General features: G+C 38.8%; 1 protein-coding gene across 1 annotated transcript; it reads left to right on the top strand.

Moving 5' to 3' along the window:
* Positions 1-433: 433 nt before the first annotated feature.
* Positions 434-16,891, top strand: LOC136748334 (gonadotropin-releasing hormone II receptor). Its single transcript, XM_066702004.1, has 4 exons — positions 434-636; positions 2,475-3,169; positions 9,142-9,346; positions 12,749-16,891. The coding sequence occupies exons 2-4, from the start codon at positions 2,582-2,584 to the stop codon at positions 13,273-13,275; spliced, it is 1,320 nt and encodes a 439-aa protein (XP_066558101.1). The 5' UTR covers positions 434-636; positions 2,475-2,581; the 3' UTR covers positions 13,276-16,891.
* Positions 16,892-22,845: the final 5,954 nt, after the last annotated feature.

The raw sequence follows: 22,845 nt of genomic DNA, 5'->3' as shown, positions 1-22,845 counted from the left end.
AAAGAAAAGAGAATATGATTCTGGAATCAAGTGGTACAGAGCAGCCCATTAGCGCAGACGCCAACCTTGCTGGACTTGGATAACTTTGTCACCGACTGGACGCAGGAGCTTGTGGTGTTGAGTATGATTTGCACTGTAATGTAACTGTATATACAGGAGACTATCTGGTTTAAATGGGCTGCTCTCCTCATCCAGAGCTGGACTTCTCCGGGATGGACGGCGGAAATCTTCAGAGAGATTGAGAAAATTACGCACAGCTCAGCTGGGGAACTATATGTGCCTCACTGTTCAACTACGCCGCCAAGCACTCCGTCGGAAAAACCTGAAACGTATTGTATTAGCAGATGAACGCAGCTGCTCCCGCACAGTCCCGCAGCCGCTCAGCTGCGCAAGACGCCGCACACCCCGGCTGCCTCGGACTCACAGCCAGTGCGGGCGGCGTCCTGTTAGAAAACCAGCCGTCTTCACTACAGGTGCTTTTTTTAAAGGAAGTCATTTGATTTCTCCTCATATTCATTATTATTTGTGTATTTATTGGATCAGAGCGTCACAAACCACTATGTTAAGAAGACGCCTTTTCATAGCTCCTTTAATTCTGCACACAGGATCTTCTGAACTCCTAAACCCGCAAGTCAGGTAAGTCCAGTGGACTGCGTGTCTAAAAGCAAGGATATGCACAACATAATAATAATAATAATAATAATAATAATAATAATAATAATAATAATAATAATAATCTACTTTAATCAAATTGAAAACTATAACCTGTACATTTGCGTCCTTATATGTAGGCAACATTCAAGGCGAACTATGTAGTGTTGTTATTATTATTATTATTATTATTATTATTATTATTATTATTATTATTATTAGAGGGATGCATTTGTCACACTGTGCGAATAGCACACAATGCTGCTTCCAGGGTACAACTACTGTGACAGGTATGTTCCGTTGTTTTTAACAGATCGCAATGCCCTAACAATAACATTGCCATTACAACGACATTAACAAAGACAAAATATTGTGTTTAACATAAATTTAACAAAATTAGAAATATTAAGTTAAAGAAAATAGTATTCATTCATGTACTTAAAGACAGCAAGATACTGCATGGACCCAAGTATTAATTTTATCTCAATAAACACTCAGTGTGTCATTTGTTATTATATTGTTATTATAATTGATATCATGCAAAGTTTTTGGCTTCTATTCTGTTAAACATTTTCTCATTCTTCGATGCAAAACAGAGTGCATTCATATGGCTTCAGGACATTTTCAACTGGATTCATGTCAATTGACTGCAATGTCCTTTTCTGACCATTTTCCTGTTTGGAAATTCTGTTGATGACTTATATGCTCCTAGATTGTTTTTGTCTTGTAAGATAGAACATATAAGCCAAAATATTCCAATTAGTAATATACATTGGTACTTTTCTGCATTTGAGTTTATATGTATAACGAGAATGTTTTCTGTCACTATAGTCCTCAGAAGGTACACACAGACCATGGACTTTCATCTGTCTTCTGGTTACTGTTCACTTCTTGGTTCATAGGAGCATGTGATGGCTAGCCTTATCAGACATGTTTGTGCAGGTTTTTGCCATACTGTATGTACTTATGTGTGTTCTCTGAGCTGTATGATCTCTTGTGAACTGTTTCAAACCAAAGGGTCTGAAAGACCTAGAGCAATTCTGCCGGAACCTCATAGAACACTACACTACACTTGTCAGTGTAATCCATGCCAGAAGAAAATTACTAAGTACTAAGTGCAAGGATGTGAATACATTTGAACCTCCGGTGTTCTGGAATTAAATAGATTTAAAACTAATATGACTTTTGTGCAATGCTAATGAGATTTACAGTATATCATTTGTAGACTTTATTCAGCAGGACACATTATCCAATCTCTAAATCTTTCCTTTTTGGTGCAGTTTTTTTCTTTTTTGTCCTTGTATATTCGGTGGTATGAATTACTCTGAAGGGCACTGTGTGTGTGTTTATATATACAGCTCTGGAAAAAATGAAGAGACCACTGCAAGTATTTCTGCAAATTTTGGCAGCCATTCCATTCCATTCATATTGTTATTTGGAATTTGGGAGAAATGTTGTCAGTAGTTTATAGAATAAAACAAAAATGTTAATTTTACCCAAACACATACCTATAAATAGTAAAACCAGAGAAAAAAATAACTATATATATATATATATATATATATATATATATATATATATATATATATATATGTTTGAGTGTGTTTTTTATTACAGAATTGTAAAATAGAAGTATGTAATTCACACCTATGTTACACTGCAGGCTACATATTTAGATTCCTTATTACAGAAGTGTGAGAACATAGTTTCTAAGAAAATACAAATAAAAAAATTATAAAAACATTTCGAAATGCATCATAGAATAATAAGTATTCAGTAAAACAGGATGCCTGATTTCCCTTTCTTCTCTTATGTACCTGCAGGTCCTAATTACTGGCAGTCCTGCCATCCCAGGTGCCATCCTCATCTAAACTCAGACTTGCTACTCCCTGACAACCTCGGCTAGCTTGAGCAGGGGATCTGATGGGGAATGCCAGAAATGCTGTTCCTTATGTTTGTGCTAGAAATGAACGACACTCTTCGCAGACAAAAGCCCCCCATGATCCTTTACTCTCCGGCTTACCAGCTCAATGCCAGCTGTGAGGTGGGCTCCACACTACCATGCAACAGGAGTGCTGGTGGGGAGGTTTTCCAGCTGCCCACCTTCTCCACAGCTGCCAAGGCCCGGGTGATCATAACGTTTGTGTTGTGCGTTGTCTCAGCATTCTGCAACCTCGCCGTCCTCTGGGCGGCCAGCACCAACAATAAGAGAAAGTCCCATGTTAGGATTCTTATCATAAACCTGACCGCTGCCGACCTTCTTGTCACCTTCATTGTGATGCCCCTGGATGCGGTGTGGAACATTACCGTTCAGTGGCAGGCGGGGGACGTGGCTTGCAGGCTGCTCATGTTCTTGAAGCTTTTGTCCATGTACTCCTGCGCCTTTGTGACGGTGGTTATCAGCCTTGATCGCCAGTCAGCCATCCTGAACCCACTGGCGATCAACGAGGCCAAGAAGAAAAACAAGATCATGCTCTCCGTGGCATGGGCCATGAGCATTTTACTGTCAGTCCCACAGGTGAGGTCTAGCTCCCCATGCAATTAATTGTCTGTGTATTTATATTTGCTACAGGGTTTCCAAATAATTGTGTAGACTATGGGTGGTAAAATTGCCATGCATGATACAATTGCCACCAAACACTAAAGCCAATCAGACTGGGATTTGCCTGTAGGTTATGTACACACAAATGACACTCTCCTTACAGAAATGTATTACGGTAATAAGAATGTACCTCTGCCTCTGTGAAGTTGTAGTACATGTACTTCGCACATGGTGTCTGGCAAGCAGATATGACCCTGTATCTTGCCTTCAGGTGGCAATCATAGTTTTTGCTGGAGCTGCTGGATGCTAGCCAATCACCATCCATGCTCAAAGTTTGTCTTGAGGCCGTTTTCTACCTGCCTTGTGTGTATCAATGGAGAGTCTCAGTTTTAATAGGAGGGATGTTGCTTAGTCTTCTACTGTGGCGCCTTAAAGTAGTGCTTGATGTACTTTCCGAGGCCCTCTTGCAGCTGCTTAAATTGGCCAAGTTGAAATAAAATGTGTTGATAAAGATGACGTTTCTGCTGGCTATAGTATCCTCAAAAAGCGTTAGTGAGCTACGTGTACTGACTGTGCAATGCAGCTTGTGTTTGCTTTGCTGGCGACAGCTGCCAGGGTTTAGCTTAGATGGAACCCTGCATTTCTGCGTAAAGGGATCTCCCCCTTCCATGTGAATCGGCTAGTGGGGTGGATGGTAGGGATGAGTGAGTACACCATTATCTGTATCTGTTCAACCAACTAAATTATCTATATCCGTATCCGTATCTGTACTTGGAATGGGTGTGGGTTAAACCCGAAGTGGACATAGCAAACCGGAAGTGTTTTATTTAATTCTGAAATTGATATGGGTTGATCAGAAGTTGCTATATTTAGTAAAAAAACAATTTACAGAACAGCCTCAGAATTGAGCTTCAGAGCAATGTTTTTGATCACGAGAGTAAGATAACTATTTACAGTTGTTTATAAACTTGAATGAATAAATGAATCGATGAACACATGAAGTACGAAGTAAAAAGCATGAACTACAGTTTTTATAGTCAACACAACTTTCTTTTTTTCTTTTTCTTTTTTTTTTTTTACTAAAAATTTAATTTAAACAGTGTAATGTTTCTGTGTGTGATCACTTTTTTTTCACTGCCTAGTGTTTTTATTTTGGGGGGGAATGGTATTTTGTATTTCTACACAAAGTAAAACACAATGTTAATAAATTATTTGGTGTGTGCATGTGTGTGTGTGTGTGTGTGTGTGTGTTTGTGCTTGTGCTGTGCAGTCAAATATATATATATAGTAATATACAGCTTGCGGCTGTATTCTTGAAGTCAGATGTTTTACCGAGGTAGGAGCGAGCCGAAAATCTAATGAAGCGGTAGCAGCAGTGAGAGTCCCGAGCTGTAACTTGCGACTGCACCACGTCCAGTTTGAGCCCAGTTCTCACAGTAACTCGGCTGAATTCACGAGAGATGACCTTTCAAGAGAGAAGAGTGGCGAGCTGACAGAGAGGCTGCTGTGACGATGGTGAGATTGCGTCTGTGTGGGCAGCAGAACTGCAGCAGTCTGTGTAGGCAAGGAGGCAGAGCTCTGTACGTAGCTGGCCTATCACAGATCGATGTGGACAGACACAGCTAGCAGCTGGTAGTACTACCCAATGAGGATTTTTCTTCATCACGAGTACAGATATTGACACATTTCACTCGGATGATACAGGTGCTCGTAAAAAGTACATTATCCATACCGGATACTTGTTTCAGCCAGGTACTCGCTCAACCTTAGTGGATGGCTTTCCATCTTGCTCCTTTCTTATCAGAGGAATTAACTCAACTGTGACTCATTGAGGTGCTACAACGATCGGACCAGAGGCGTTCGCCATGTGATTTTCTTTCAGTTGAGTCTCAGGGCCCTTCTCAGACTGCCTGCTCCCGATTATTTGGTACACACTTGGGCTCAGGCCTACGGCAGCCCCTGCACCTGATCTGGTCGAGTCCAAAGGCCCATTTTTCTGCCCAGTGGTGTCCTTGTATTTATGTAGGCTATGGGCCTCGGCCGTGGCCTCACTGGGTTCTGTCAGCCGTCCTCCCTTGTGATGGCTTTTGTACTTGGTATCCCACAGTCCTCCTTGCGAGCTTTTCACTTAAAATATGTTAATTTGGGAATGCAATCTTTGTTATCTGAAAAAGAAAATAGCTTCCAAAGTTGCAAGGTCACTCATAGGTCTTCAGGCTACAGCACAAGAGGAAGTGTGTCTGTGCACTGTCTAGATAAAGCAGCTCTCTGATTAGTTTTTCACCACTTCCCATTACCTTGCAAAATATCCTATAGTTTCCTTTGGGAGCGATTTTCTTTTTCAGATAATCAGGGTTAGGGTAACCTAATGTACAAATCAGCACTCCCCCCCACACACACACTGCTACTAATATTTAACATTTAGCACATATCTATCCATCTCTAAATATATTATTAAATTAAGTTGAAAGGGATCTAACAAACCCTATGGTAATGCCAATGAGAAAGCTAATGCAAACAAACAGGTAATTAATTAGTTCAATTAGCTTAGCTTATATTCGATTAGCAGGGGGAAACATTAAGAGGTTATCTTGCCTTCCAGCATCTAAATTAAACACACTTATTTATAGCATTCAACAAATTATATAATTTGCTCATTTTTATTTATTTATATCTAAATAATATTCTGAAAATATGAGTATCCTTGGTGTGATACAAATTGTCTGCACAGAAGGAATGCTGTTCTGGATATCATGTTTATTTTTACAGTAGAGGTAAATGATGCAAGTTCATATGGAAAACTAACAGCAACATCTTTTAATGACCGCTTTTACATTATGCAATTGTGACAAGAGGAAACCTAACTTATTGAAGTATTCTCAGGCAGAAATTCCAGCATTTCAAAAACGTTTATATAACTGCACAGTGGCTTCTGTTGATAAAACTTGCCCAGTTAATCTCCACGATTCTTTGAAGGCATGGACAATTTAAGTACAAAAAGAAGACCTATTGGAGAAACATGTTTTGCTTCTGCAGAAGATGATAAGCAAAACTTTAAAAGTATTAATTTCCTCAGTGATTGCCCTCATTTTGAACGGATGTCAAACTATTACAGGAACTAGCAAAAATATAATCATCCTATTGTGAATAACCTTCAAAATAAGCACATTGTCCCAATGAGACACATTGTTATAGAATGTAAACGTGGGTAATTTGACCTCTAATTTAGTGGATTGCTGGGGAGAGAACCCTTGACGTTCATTGCTGCTCCTGGAGTATGCCTGTGACTCTCTGAGCACTCGGTTACTGAACTGAAAATGTAATTGCACTGCCAAATGAGCTTATTCTAGCTTCTGTTGTTGTTGTTGTTTGAGACTCTAAAAGTTGGAAATTGCAATTTAATTGCTATAATTGTACAGATGCATTCAAATCTCCAAATGCTTAGATTTGAGAAAGCAATTTAAAAAGCCTTTTCTGTGTGATTTAATGGAAAACATCAGTGAGCAAATTATGGAAGAACAAGTCTGGGGAAACAAGGGTAGTTTCCTCCATCCCAGGGGTCTGCAGTGAGCACCATCACCAGTATGAGACACCTAGGCTATCTTTTAGATGTGTGTAATTCAAGTGGTATTTTTAGTTCCTTGCTTGCTTCAGTTGTCTTTTGCTTCCTATACCTTCAGTTTCACCAAACCCTATGGGTTATTGTCAGCTCTTTCTCTGGTGAGGGTTAAAGTTCAAATTTAAGGACCTGTCACTAGTCAAATTACATTTATTTCACACCAGAAATCCCTTGCAACACTAGAATTAGGACAAGGGAAGAAGTATGCTTGAGTGCCATCTCCTCAGGAGGTAAAACCTTGCCTCAAAACTGACAGTTGCCTTAATTCTATTTAGCAGGTAATATAATTATTCACTTCCAGTCTACTAATTCCCCAAAGATAGATGTAGTCTTGCAGACTGTTGTATAAGCCCGCTTATAAAAAAAAAGATTAAAGAAGGTAATGTGAGCAGTGTATATTCACGTCATACCATCTTCGTGAGAGAAAGATGAGCATACCAATCCAGATATCTGTGCTCTTATTTAAATTAGCTAATGTGATTGCTATCTTTTTAGATTGAAGATGCTGTGTTCTTGTGTACCTCTTTATTTTCTTCCACTCAGCTCTGGGTGAATGTTTAATGGCACGAGCTGGCGTGTGAGCATGACACACATGACATCACTTTGACATCACCATTCCCCAAGATCAGTTCCCAGCTCCTGTTGACAGTTTGGGATTTCTGAAACAAACTGTAGCGCCGTGGGTTGTCTGAATAAATTCATTTCAGCCTCATTATATAGTTCAGTGTCACAATACAACTTGTGAGAAAGAAAGGAATATCTTGAATAGTTATTGATTTGTACATTGCAGGTAGTCTTAACTACAGAGTATACACACTTTCCTGTATTGTAGCCCGTGTTCTCGTGGCATTTATCAAGATTATCTATTAAAAAGCTATTAGTTGTATTAGCTATAATAGTATTTGAACGTGATGTGGATTTTAAATATTAATTTAGTTCCCCTGTTGATGCTGTGTATATGTAGAGCATTGCATCTTAGTGTTTGCAAAACCAATTAAGTTGCCTTAGATAAAGACATCTGCTAAACAGTGGCAGTTCTGGGGGGCCAGAGTTAAATGTTGAAGCCCACCGCTCCCTTATTAGTTTCTCATGTAGCCTGTTTTTATTACCAGTGCTGGGTGTATCGTCCCCTGTGCCCTCTTCCAGAGCCAAGATGTTTTTAAAAGGTGCTTGTGATTAGGCTTTATTGTTACCCCTGACATAACTGATCATTTTTTCTGTGGAGCCCACAGTGTAATGGGAGGAGTAAGAACAAGCCAATTGCTTTGCTCCTGGCTGTGCGTTTACAATTGTGCAATTGTTAGAGGAGACTCGCAGGAGCCTGCCATATGACCACCTACTAAATGCAAAACCTAAGACATCTTGAAAACCGAACGAGACAGACTACAAGCCTTTGATGTCAAAAGACACATTTGCAAGAATGTCAGTTATGAAGAAAGAAGTGAGAGATGGCTCTACTGAAAAAGATGTCATGAATTATTGCTGCACAGATGCAGTCAGTGAAAACTCACCTTTATTTTAGTAGATGGTAGGGTGTATTCTTCAGAGTCATGAATGATGAGTTTCAACACAGTGGGTTTAAAAATACACATGCAGTGTCTGCTGATAGGACTTGATACGGTCTGAGTTGACCCTGAAGAGAAAGTCCACTGATATATGTCATGGTATAAATGGCACTTCAGCATGCATTTGCCATGCATACGAGAGGAGGGGAATCACTTAATGCCAGCAGGGTTTTGTTGCTTGGGTTCTAAATAGCATTACGAGATGCAGAGCTACAGTGATTGCCCATCTGCTGGAGTTGCTGAGGCTGCAGAACGTACATTTCCTGTACTTTAGCTGAATCAGGAATCAAAGACACTGTAAAGTGCTGGGAGCTCTTATAATATCTGGATCTGATCACAACTAAAATGGAAGTGCCCCATTGCATCAAAACCTCGCTTCATCATAAACAATCCCAGTGTGTTAGCTGGAAGGACGAAGCCTCTGGCAAGAACGTTGACAACCTGTACCAGGATTGGAATTTGCAATTGTTCTATCCAAAGTCATTTAGATTACAATAGTCATAGTACTGCCTCAAAAACAAACAAACAAACAAAACATCTGAAATACAGTAATACAGCTACAATATATAAGGCCTAATACTTATGAAGCATTTGTATCAGTTTTACACAATTATACCGTTCTATCTTTTTGTCTAACCATTTTTTAATTTTATAAGAGCGGTATATGGAGATAATGCAGTGCTCAGTCTTTAGGAAATGTTAAGAACCTGCAGGGCTCATATAACTGCAATTCAGTGTGTTTATTGTGTGTTTTTTTTCTGCAGATGTTCATATTCCACAACGTCACCATCACAGTTCCTCAAAACTTCACTCAGTGCACCACCAGGGGGAGCTTTAGCAAGCACTGGCAGGAGACAGTCTACAACATGTTCACCTTCGTGTGTCTCTTCCTGCTGCCCCTGGTTATTATGATCTTCTGCTATACCAGAATCCTTATCGAAATCTCAAAACGAATGTCAAAAGGAAACAGTAAGTAAAGTAGCCATACAGACCTTTGCAAAATACACTTCACAACTTCTAAATAAAATAGCCTAAAAGCCTAAACATGGAATTACTATATTTGTACCATAGTTTTACATTGGTTTCCTATGTTTTTAGCATGCTTGCACTGTGCTTTACTACGCTTAACCATAAATAAACCATGGTCTAGCATTCTGAAGCTTTAGAAATATTTAATATGGAATACACTGTGTAACTATTTTTTTTTTCACAAAAATTACTACAAAAGATTTAGAAGTGAGTAGTTTTTCAAGATTTATGATTATACTGTTGAAAAACTACTCACTTCTAAATATGTTGTAGTCATTTTTGTATTACTTTAGTATAAATACATGTTAATTTGGATTCATATGGTTTTTTTTTCTGACTATGTGAACGAAAAGACCATTCGCCCGTTTTCTCATTGGAAATAGTTAAATTTCAAAATATCACTGTCCTGGTCACAAAAGCAAAGTTTGTGGGGAATAATAGCCATTTTCTATACTTTTGAGGCATAAGCAATTAGGAAATAACAATTACTTACCCAGGAACAAAAATTGTGTTACATATGGATATCATTACACTCTCAGTGGGCTGGACTACAGTGAAAGCATTTGAGTCCATAGGAAACTGTAAAATCATAGTAAAACCACATGAAAAGTGCAAGATTCTTACAGTACATGTATATATGTGTATATATATTTTGAAATTGTATATATGCATGTATGTGTTTTTACAGTGAGGGAAAAAAGTATTTGATCCCCTGCTGATTTTGTACGTTTGCCCACTGACAAAGAAATGATCAGTCTATAATTTTAATGGTAGGTGTATTTTAACAGTGAGAGACAGAATAACAACAAAAAAATCCAGAAAAACGCATTTCAAAAAAGTTATAAATTGATTTGCATGTTAATGAGTGAAATAAGTATTTGACCCCTTCGACTTAGTACTTGGTGGCAAAACCCTTGTTGGCAATCACAGAGGTCAGACGTTTCTTGTAGTTGGCCACCAGGTTTGCACACATCTCAGGAGGGATTTTGTCCCACTCCTCTTTGCAGATCCTCTCCAAGTCATTAAGGTTTCGAGGCTGACGTTTGGCAACTCGAACCTTCAGCTCCCTCCACAGATTTTCTATGGGATTAAGGTCTGGAGACTGGCTAGGCCACTCCAGGACCTTAATGTGCTTCTTCTTGAGCCACTCCTTTGTTGCCTTGGCTGTGTGTTTTGTGTCATTGTCATGTTGGAATACCCATCCACGACCCATTTTCAATGCCCTGGCTGAGGGAAGGAGGTTCTCACCCAAGATTTGACGGTACATGGCCCCGTCCATTGTCCCTTTGATGCGGTGCAGTTGTCCTGTCCCCTTAGCAGAAAAACACCCCCAAAGCATAATGTTTCCACCTCCATGTTTGACGGTGGGGATGGTGTTCTTGGGGTCATTCCTCCTCCTCCAAACACGGCGAGTTGAGTTGATGCCAAAGAGCTCGATTTTGGTCTCATCTGACCACAACACTTTCACCCAGTTCTCCTCTGAATCATTCAGATGTTGGCAAACTTCAGACGGGCCTGTACATGTGCTTTCTTGAGCAGGGGGACCTTGCGGGCACTGCAGGATTTCAGTCCTTCACGGCGTAGTGTGTTACCAATTGTTTTCTTGGTGACTATGGTCCCAGCTGCCTTGAGATTATGAACAAGATCCTCCCGTGTAGTTCTGGGCTGATTCCTCACCGTTCTCATGATCATTGAAACTCCACGAGGTGAGATCTTGCATGGAGCCCCAGACCGAGGGAGACTGACAGTTAATTTGTGTTTCTTCCATTTGCGAATAATCGCACCAACTGTTGTCACCTTCTCACCAAGCTGCTTGGCGATGGTCTTGTAGCCCATTCCAGCCTTGTGTAGGTCTACAATCTTGTCCCTGACATCCTTGGACAGCTCTTTGGTCTTGGCCATGGTGGAGCGTTTGGAATCTGATTGATTGATTGCTTCTGTGGACAGGTGTCTTTTATACAGGTAACAAGCTGAGATTAGGAGCACTCCCTTTAAGAGAGTGCTCCTAATCTCAGCTCGTTACCTGTATAAAAGACACCTGGGAGCCAGAAATCTTGCTGATTGATAGGGGATCAAATACTTATTTACCTCATCAACATGCAAATCAATGTATAACTTTTTTGAAATGTGTTTTTATGGATTTTTTTGTTGTTATTCTGTCTCTCACTGTTAAAATACACCTACCATTAAAATTATAGACTAATCATTTCTTTATCAGTGGGCAAACGTACAAAATCAGCAGGGGATCAAATACTTTTTTCCCTCACTGTATATATGTAATATATTTTCTGTGTGTATGTATGTATGTATATGCAGATATACATTTATGAAGCCAATAGTAACTCCTTGCTTTGAATTCTCACTATAATATGTGCAGTTTACCTAAGAGTCCAGCATTTGCTTTAATTCAGTTTTAATATTTTTATAATAATCCCTTTTGATCTTTTTGGTGCATGCATTGGATAATCAAAGTTATTGCTTATTTCATTGTACAAAGCCATAGAATCTGGTGTACAGTGGTAGTGCTAGTGGAGCAAAAGTAAATTTCAAAAGCCCAGAGAACCACATGTTTCTAAAGTGGTATAACGACATTACAGAAACAATGAGTGTGAAGACACACACACATACACACACCTTGTGTCCTATTACAATTGTAGACAATGACAGCAAATGTCATCATGCCATCTGTTACAGCATGGACAAAAACAGTTAACAGTCCAGTGTCATCACTGTGCCAGCAATAATGAAATAATGAAAATAAAACCTATAATATTCCAGTCGGGTTTGTGTCATTTTAGATTTAGTTTGTTGCTTTTAACAGCAGATGCTTTTGCCCTACCTGTCGTACTGCATAGCAGAGGGGTATAGCTAGGAAACTCACTGTCAAAATCTGCTACTGTTAAGATAAGTATGTGAGTGGATGCATACATTACATAACACATATGCTATTGTTTGGGAAAGGCGTATTTTCCATACATTGTTTACATTAAGGACACTCCAGGTAACTATTATTCATTGCTATTTTAATCTCTTAGCAGAGTGCAATGCAAATCTTAGCCGATCCTTAACATTAAATAATAAAGAGTAAATTACTATTGGATATGGGGTTAATGCACTGGAATGATTGGCAAAGTGACTAAGATGCTCTTTCTAGGACAGGAGCCGTAATGGTTGGTGCATGGGGATGGTACCGCACTATAAATAGCATTAGCCGTGCTGCAATAGGAAGTGTGCGATGTCGTCGTGGCCTTCACTTCACTGTCATGTCGTGTAACCACAGAAAGCAGACCGCTCCGAATCACCCTTAACCTTGACATTGCATTCCTGTGGTTCTTGTTGCAGTTTCTTCTAAAGAAGTGCATCTGCGGCGCTCAAAAAACAACATCCCCAAGGCGCGGATGAGGACGTTGAAAATGAGCATCGTTATAGTGACTTCATTCATCGTCTGCTGGACCCCTTACTACCTGCTGGGTTTGTGGTACTGGTTTTCCCCCGACGTGTTGGAAGAGACTATCTCCCATTCCCTGACCCATATACTCTTCATTTTCGGTCTGTTCAATACGTGCCTGGACCCTATCACCTATGGGCTTTTCACCATCCATTTTCGCAAGGGACTGAAGCGTTACTGCCACAGTGCCACTGTGCTGGCAGAGTCAGAGAACAACTCCACCATGACCGGCTCCTTTCGCTGCTCGGCCTCCTCCTTCCGCATGAAGAGATTCCCGGCTCTGGGGGTGGACGGGCAGGCGCTCAACAGCAGCAAGAAAGAGACAGAGACGAGAGCTAGCTACCACACTAACGGTTATCTCACGGTCTACCACGATGGCTCGAGTGACAGGAATCAGTTAGGCCTAGGCAACATGATATGACAGGAATGTTCGATTGGACAATTTGGTAATAAATGAAAAAGTAATTTTTTTCGGTCAGTTGTGTGTTTAATCATATGGTTGAACCAAATTCAAGCAGAGTAGCTTCTAAGCATAAGATGCAAAAGAGCCAGAATAAAAAGAGATCCAGATTAATTCTTTCTGTATGCAATGAAGAGTCGGCTACTAAGCCATATGGAAAATAAATATAAAGGAAAACATCCTGAAAGTATATTTTATACATGTTTTTTAAATGGCCAGAAAAATCTAACAATTCTCTTTGAAACATTTTATATGTATGAATATATTTCAATGTATTTTTCAGCCATTTTTTATATATTGAAATATAATTATACAATGTTCTTTCAGGCAATGTTTCTTTACATTCTTTATCTTTATATGTGAAAAACCATTTTTATTCTGATACATTTCTTTAGAGAAAAATGCATTTGTGTTTTTCTGTGAGCAATGGCATTGAAAAGGTCATGCATAACAAGAATCATATAGCTGTATCCAAGAGTTTGAGTCATAATCAATCAATTGTAAATGAATTAATTAATTCAGGTTACAATCAACTTGCAATATGCAAATATATATACATACACACACAGTGCCTTGCAAAATATTCAGACCTTCCTATGGTGTCCCAATTAGTGAAGATGCAAAATAATGCACACAACACATCTTTTGGAGCAAGTCTATATCAACATTTCACACCAGCAAGGTGCAATTTGGCAGATTTGCTCCAGCTCTTTCAAGTTGCTTGGAGATCACTTATGAACAGCAGTTTTCAAGTCTTTCCACAGATTCTCAATAGGATTCAAGTCAGGACTTTGACTGGTCCACTCAAGGACATGGCTTTGGATCATTGTCCTGCTGAAAGTTAAATTTTTGCCCAAGTTTAAAGTCTTTAAAATAATGAAACAGGTTGTCCTCTAGTATTTTCACCATCCATTTTCCATCAGTCCTAAGAAGGTTTTCAATCCCTGCTGAGGAGAAGCATCTGGAGCACGATGCTACCACCACCAGGCTTGACTGTAAGGATGGTGTTGACTGTGAGATGTGTTGCTGCTTTGCTGGGTCTGCACCAGAGATAATGCTTGGCATTTAGACCACAAAGTTGCAATCTGGTCTCATCTACCTCATCTTCATTTTTGTAGGATCACTCTAGCTTTTGTTGCAAACTCCATGTGGACTTTCAGGTGTCTTATTTTTAGAAATAGCTTCTTTTTTACCACCCTGCCATACAAGCCAGTTTTGTGAAGTGTTCTGGATATTGTTGACTGATGCACATTTTCTGACATCTCTGCCATTGAACTCTGTATTTATTTCTTTATGTGCCCACAGGAATACTCTGACTTTGATATTTTTGTACCCTTCTCCTGACCTGTGCTTTTCAATGACTTTATCCCTGACTTGCTTTGAAAGCTCCTAGGTCTGCATGGTTGAATTTTTGCTTGAAATTCACTACCTGTCCAAGGAATCTCACAGAGACAAGTGTTTTTATTCTGAAATCATGAGAACCACTATTATTGCATACCATTCAACTAATTGTGTGGCTTGTTAAGGTCATTTTGTGCTCATGATTGCCACACTAAAACATTTTGAATACTTTGACTTTTTTTTAAATATGTATATAATATTCATTATCTATTTACATTTGCTTTGAATCTGTGAAGTGGGTTGTGTATATGACACAAGGGTCTGAATATTATTGCAAGGCACTGTATACAGCTCTGGAAAAAATTAAGACACCACTGCAACATTTTCCTAAATCAGCATCTCTACATGTATGGCAGCCATTCCATTCCATTCATATTGTTATTTGGAATTTGGGAGAAATGTTGTCAGTAGTTTATAGAATAAAACAAAAATGTTAATTTTACCCAAACACATACCTATAAATAGTAAAACCAGAGAAACTGATAATTTTGCAGTGGTCTCTTAATTTTTTCCATAGCTGTATACATCACACACACACACACATACACATTCACGAGCACACTTATATATACGCTTTCAGTACAGTTCTGAATAAAAATAACTATTAACACTTTATTTAATAAGCTATTAATTGCTAGATTGTTTTCAGTATATATGTTCATTTGTATTCTGTTTATGTGAGCCAATGCCAGTTTTGAATGTAACTTTTGGCAGAAAAAATATCTGTCCATTATTTTATTTGAATAAAGGTGGATGAGGGTTTTTATGCTGCACTTACAACTAATGTCTCAGGAAACCTATATATACGTTTGGTACAGAGTATCAGATACCTTCTTTTGATCTCTTACTGGAGACTGCACAACTGTAAATTGTTATAAATTGATGTATCATTTGAAAGGGTCTGTATTTTCCTGTGGAGTTTGAGTTAAGTGTTAAGAAAAAGTTGCATGTTTTTAAAGATATATTTTTAATAATCTGTTAAATGTGTTAAATTCACTTCTACTAAATCCAACTAGGAAACAGTACAAACTATACTCATTGTACTAATTGTAAAAGATTTACAGACAAATTGTAGAAGATATGCAATTATCTGTGTTATTTGTGGGTTTACACCATCTACTTCTGAGAGTGCTTGTTAGCAAAAGGAAGATTGGATTATTCACGTGAGAGCTATGAGTTTGGGTGCTTTCACACTTTTAATCTACTTAAATACCAAGGTTTGGTTTTGTTGATGTGGTCTTGTTATCATTCAATCAAGTGCCACTTATAATCAGCTAGGCACCCCATCCTCAGATTGCTTAAGATAAGTACTGATGCATAAGATAGTGTGATGCGATTCAAGTGTAAAGGTGTAATACTCCACAAGCAGGATCAGAAAGAGGAAGTTGCTTGAGTGAAAAAGCCCGATGTTGCTGTAGTGCAGTGGACGACATGGACGCGTTTGGATTGACATGAAGGATTCTGGGTAAATTACTCTGCAACACTTCTCTTCTCCGTTTCGAGATCCCAATGGATGAATCTTACCATTCATAAGTGTGCAAAAGTACCTGAGATCTCTAACTGCCGAGATGCATGTTATTTATTTATGGGTGTAAAGTTTGTCAGCGCAGTGCTGAGGGAAGTCACACTCAGTGACACTTGTAGTGTAATCTCAGTCGTGAGTTGAATGGGCTCTCCTGGACAGTATCAGTGAAGACTAAAGATCTGTTGATGTTCTCTAATGGTTAACTGATATCCACTAGAATTTGTATGATATTATATTCACATCAGAGGGGCTGAGATGGATATTGGAAACATAATAACCATAGAACCGAACCATTATGTTACAGATTTAGATTAAAAAAATATGAAACTAAAAGATTGATCTATTGGCATTGTGCTTAATGTAAGTGGAATTTGTAGTGACCTGATGTCTTCTGAAGCTTTGTACTTGTCCCTGCTATCAGCTGTATTAAACTACGTGATACCAAATAATGTTTCTAAGCACTCCTGAACTGGGAGGGCACCGTCATGTATGGCTGCATGTTTCTGGGTGTCATGTGAGAGTAAAATCTGTGACAAATTGTTTATTGACAATATTCATGAGAAGATTGGGTAACAATATTGTGTGAAAATGTCATTATATTTTTCATAGAGAACTCAAATCATTAAGTTGATGTTAAAGGTTGACATAAAGGTTCCAAATAAATAAAACATTCCTTTTGCATATGTTGTGTGCTGTGCTCTCTATAATACTGTGCTATGTTGCTATGATATGAAATAGTGATTTTGGAATGGAATATTAGGCTGGAATGTTTTTCATCATGTGAGCCTGACTAAACACTTATAGAGAATCAATAAAGCAGGGCCTATATCTTATCTAATCTACATTGTGCACTAATTGTATATTTAATTATCAGCATTAATAACACTTTTTAAAATGTGTTAAAGCATAAAAATATTACCTCCGGATATCCATATTTACAGATGTATTTAATTTTAAAGTTGTATAACAAAGTGATACTCCTTTTTTCTCTATATATCCCAGTAAAATGTCAAGTAAACTGATGTCACAGTTTGAGGGATGCCGACACATTCTTGGGTACCTGAAGACGATCACATCACAAAAATGTGAAATTCACAGTGGCACCACCATCAATTCCCAGCAGATCGAAGTGGTGTGCTTTTGCCTCTAAGACAACCTTATTAATCTTTTCACATCTGCTCCAGAGACTCGTGGGCCTCTGTGTTTCATGATACATTAGCCCAGCAATGTGACACAGCAGCCACAAATGACGGCTGTCAGGAGGACTTTCTGATCCTATTGTTTATTCTGAGCTCTGCTTTTATTATGTGTGATTGTAGTTTGTATATTAAAAATTGCAGGATACACAAAGCAGTCTCATTAACTTACACAAGTCTACGGAGCAATGTTTGGGCATAACTACAAGGGTTTTGTGTGCAGGTAAAAGTTGAAGATGAAATATCACAGTTGGTGATCCCAAGATATGCAAACCGCAATAAGACATTAAAAAAATTACATGAATACAGTAATTATTAAATTATAATAGTCATCATCATCATTCAAATACTGAGCAGTCCATAATATAATTTATTTAAGAGTGGTGTAGAAATTATTTTAGGTATTAAGCTGTACTACAGAACACATTGCTAAGCTGTGATTATCAGAAACACAATAATAATAAAAAACAAGTAGAAGAGCAGCATTTTCTCACTCTGCCTGGACCAAAATAGCTTTTCAAAATCAAAAATAAATCAATAAATACCCCTGTAAGGATAAGGATTTCCTGTTCCAAACCTGTCTGGAACGGGCACATTTTCAGATTAATTTTGGTATTAAGATTATCCCACTCACTTCTACAAGAGCTGATCAGCAAAGTGATACATTGTAGGAAATTGGATTTCTCTGGAATGTACCTGTAAAAACAGCTCTTCTGTGGAAATGATGCAACTAGGTCAATACCATAGAGGATCTGTATCTAAAACATGCCTTGGAGGAGCATCAAAGAAGCAGCATCTGCTGTAGTCATTGAGCTATACGTGCCCTTTGACCAAGTGGGAGAAATGTTCGCCTTAAACCTTATGCTACAGAAAAGTGATTTGGAAAGAAAATGTCTTCAGAACTGATGTACATTTTTATAACTGAACTGTTGCTCCTTTTTTAATTTTATAGCTATTGCATCCACTTGCCTTTTCTGGATTCTGCGGGTGTTAGGGCACATTAATGTTTAGACTCAAATGCTGTGTCAGTATACAAGGATATAATATGGGAAACAATATTGGATACAGTTAGGTCCATAAATATTTGGACACAATTGTCATCATTTTGGCTCTGTACACCACCACAATGGATTTGAAAGGAAACTATGATGTTCTTTAAGTGTAGACTTTCATCTTTAATTTGATGGTAGTTACATCCAAACGGTGAATGGTGTAGGAATTACACACATTTTTATATGTGGTTCCCCCCAATTTTAGGGGCCCAAAAGTAATTGGACAAAGTAACATAATCATGAATTAAATTGTGAGTTTCAAAATGTGGTGGCAAATCCCTTGCAGTCAACGACTGCCTGAAGTCTGGATCCCATAGACATCACCAGATGCTGGGTTTCTTCCCTGACATACATGTAGACATGCTGATTTTAAGAAAAATTTGCAGTGGTCTCTTAATTATTTCCAGAGCTATATCCTCAAATTAAAGTCAAAAGTCTACAATTAAAGCACATATTGATAGTTTCCTTTCAAATCCATTGTGGTGGTGTACACAGCCAAAATGATGACAATTGTGTCACTGTCCAAACATTTATGGACCTAACTGTATGTACTGTACTGCATGATAATTACTTCACCATGTTTCCCCTTTCCTGCTCTTCTCATTCTGAATGTTGGAAAACACTGACTGCTATCAGGGCAATAAACATTTATTAGAATCTTTAAATGGGAATTTCACAATGCTCTGTTCTGCTGTGGTTTGTGAGTGTTTGCAGGAATATACAAGCAGTCGTTGCCATGAGAAAATGAATTTCACATTTCAGCAACACTTAAAAACATTTAAATATGTGACATCCATAAAACTAAACATATGGAAAACAAACATCATTAAATGAATAAAACAAGTCCAGGTTTGATGTCTTGAAACACATAAATGCAGATGCAGTCCAATGTGAAAAGCATGTTTACATGACAACACTGATCAATGGACTGCTAGGTTCAAAATGGAAAGCAGAGCCCAAAGACAATATGCCCGAGTCAAAGATGACATGACCGTCAGGGTTTACATGGTTTTAGTTTATTGCACTGGGTACAAGGTACGTCATGCATATTATGTGCAAATGAGTGAATTAATATGTTAATTAGGTCTTCAAAATGGTGTCACTAACATACTTGCTGTATGTACCATAATGCTTCGCTGCTATTTCAACAATAATCCAGCATCTGTAAATGGGGCAGTTTCTTGTGTATTTATTAATAATCATAATGCAAGATTATACCATGCAGTCTGATCAGAAAATATGTGATTATTATAATATAGGTAGCTGTGTAGCCTAATATATATATACAGTGCATCAGAAAAGTATTCACAGCGCTTCACTTTTTCCACATTTTGTTATGTTACAGCCTTACTCCAAATTTGATTAAATTCATTATTTTCCTCATAATTCTACAAACAATACCCCATAATGACAACGTGAAAGAAGTTTGTTTGAAATCTTTGCAAATTAAAAAAAAAAAAAAAGCACATGTACATGAGTATTCACAGCCGTTGCTCAATACTTTGTTGAAGCACCTTTGGCACCAATTACAGCCTCAAGTCTTTTGGAGTATGATGCTTCGACCAAGACAGAGCCAGCATCCACAACACTGACCTCCACCAAGACCAAGACAGAGCCAGTGTCCACCACACTGACTTCGACCCAGACAAAGACAGAGCCAGCATCCACTACATTGACTCCGACTTTTTGGGCAGTTTCTCCCATTCTTCTTTGCAGGACCTCTTAAGCTCCAGCAGGTTGGATGGGGAGCGTCGGTGCACAGCCATTTTCAGATCTCTCCAGAGATATTCAATCGGGTTCAAGTCTGGGCTCTGGCTGGGCCACTCAAGGACATTCACAGAGTTGTCCTGTAGCCACTCCTTTGTTATCTTGGCTGTGTGCTTAGGGTCGTTGTCCTGTTGGAAGATGAACCTTCGCCCCCGTCTGAGGTCCAGAGCGCTCTGGAGCAGGTTTTCATCAAGGATGTCTCTGTACATTGCTGCATTCAGTGATGCTGCCACCACCATGCTTCACTGTAGGGATGGTATTGGCCAGGTGATGAGCGGTGCCTGGTTTCCTCCAGACATGAGTTCAATCTTTGTTTCATCAGACCAGAGAATTTTGTTTCTCATGGTCTGAGAGTCCTTCAGGTGCCTTTTAGCAAACTCCAGGCAGGCGGTCATGTGCCTTTTACTGAGGAGTGGCTTCCGTCTGTCGATTGGATCTGATTTCATGTGTTAAAAATGACCTCGGACAATGAAACTTGAGAGGAAGATGTGGACTGGTGGAAAAGTTCAGCATCTGCGTGTCTAACCATGAATAATTTTACAAAAGAGTAAATAAATATAGACCGACAATATATGAGTTATCCCGGAGGAGCTGCAGGAAAGGTACAGACTCTGATGTTATGGTAGACCAAATTATCATTTAGCAATATCTCTAAATGCATTTAAAGATATCTTCAAATCATTTAAAGATATCTGCAAACCATTTAGAGATATCTTCAAATAGCATCCTGTTCATTTAGATATCTGCAAATCGTTTCACGATATCTTCAAATGACTTCCTGTATTTTGGCTGAGATTATCACTTCCTGTTTCCTCATTCAGTTCATAGAAATGAATGAACAAGTTCACAGGAAGTGATAATCTTGGGCTACATACAGGAAGTCATTTGAAGATATCTCTAAATGATTTGCAGATATCTTTAAATGATTTAGAGATATCTGCAAATCATTTAGATATATCTTCAAATAACTTACTGTTAATTTAGAGATATCTGCAAATCAAACGTTTTGCATTTGTTTTTTCGATATATATTTATATTTTGAATTAAATATTTACGGCACTAATTTGATCATGCATTCAGTCTTCTGCGGCGCTGCGCCGCGGCTGTGCATCGCACTTCAGAGGCTGTGAGCAGCGCCGCTACGCACACTAGTTTAAAGAAATGTCTTAAAAATTACCCTTTTAAATAAGTTTTTAATGATCTCTGTTTGTTGCACGTTTTAAAATCCTCCTTTGGCTTTTTTATTGCTTGCTCTCCTTTATTGGTTACCCTGCTTGTGTTCTTGCTTTGTCTTTTCACTGGGTCTGTTTGACTCTTGCTTGAGTGTTGCGTGCGGGTATAAGATTGTGTTATAAATAAAATGTATAAAATGAACATGAATAATAATGTAGTTGAGGAGGTAAAGAAACATACGTAGCTGGTTTGACACATACCAGTTCAAGAAACGGAAAGGCTGAGTACTTAGTGCGGTTTTTAAGGATCTAAAGTGTAATAATAATAACACAAAGTGCCATGTCCTTGGCGGACACATTTTCAGATATCAGACTATGAATGCCGTGTCGGACCCAGTGCCACTGCCGGACCAGTGTTTCTCATGTCGCGCTTCTCTTTGTCGCAGACGGTCTTCTGTGCGTGTTCAGTGTGAAGAGCTCCACATTGTAGAAGACGTCACGCTTCCCACTGCAGCCGCGCCATCTTGAGAGGTTGTTGTTTTTTTGGTAGCTGCGCCCCGGTAGACCCAACTAATCGACGATGAAATTCGTTGCCAAAGATTTTTAATAATCGACGTAATCGATTTCATCCCTAAATATTTCATTTTATCATTTTAAAATACTTAAATTTGTATACAGTGAGGCACAGGCAAAGTAGGCAAATGGTGTAAAAGTACTGAGAAACGATAGGTTGCATCTCAAAAAGGAAGCACTGCCCAAGAAGTAGGAACCTGATCGAAACGTCACTCTATCAAAGCTGCCATTGGCCCCTGCGCACGTCACTCAAAACAGGTCCCTTCCCACTTCCTGTTCTGTAAAATGTGACGTCTGCGCAGGTTCGTCCTCTTTTGCCGGGAGCTAGGACTTGGGCAACCCTTGGGCAGTGCCTATCGCAGCCCGTCGTTATCTTTCAAGTCGGAAGCACTGCCCAAGGAGGGGTTACTGTATAACAAAACCGTTGCAAGGGAGGAGGCAGCAAGCTGATAAGGGAGCCTGCCCCGAGGTGCACCGCTAGTGGGAGAGCTCCAGACAGTATTCCCAGGGGCCCTGTAGGGCCACACCTGGCTGCCCAGGAGCGAAGACCGCAGTCACGCACTGTGATCTTTTAACCTCTTTTAATGAATGATTGTTTTGAAAAAATGATTAAAAAAAACAAAACGAATTTTAATTGTTTTTAAAGAATGATTTGATTTTAAAGGCACTTGTTTTGTTTTGGTATTTGGTTGGTTTTGTTTTGTTTCTTTATCAAATACATTGGCCATCTGGATTTAATTTTAAATGCATCAGATTGTTTTGGTTTTGGTTTTATTTTATTGTTTTTTTTTAATTTATCTGATGCATTTTCAGCAAGGCAGAGAGAACAGCTCGAGTGCCATCAA

Source organism: Amia ocellicauda, chromosome 4 (genome assembly GCF_036373705.1).
Source record: "Amia ocellicauda isolate fAmiCal2 chromosome 4, fAmiCal2.hap1, whole genome shotgun sequence".
NCBI classification, from domain to species: Eukaryota; Metazoa; Chordata; class Actinopteri; order Amiiformes; family Amiidae; genus Amia; species Amia ocellicauda.
The sequence above is the reverse complement of the archived record's forward strand: the minus strand, read 5'-3'. Positions and strand labels throughout refer to the sequence as shown.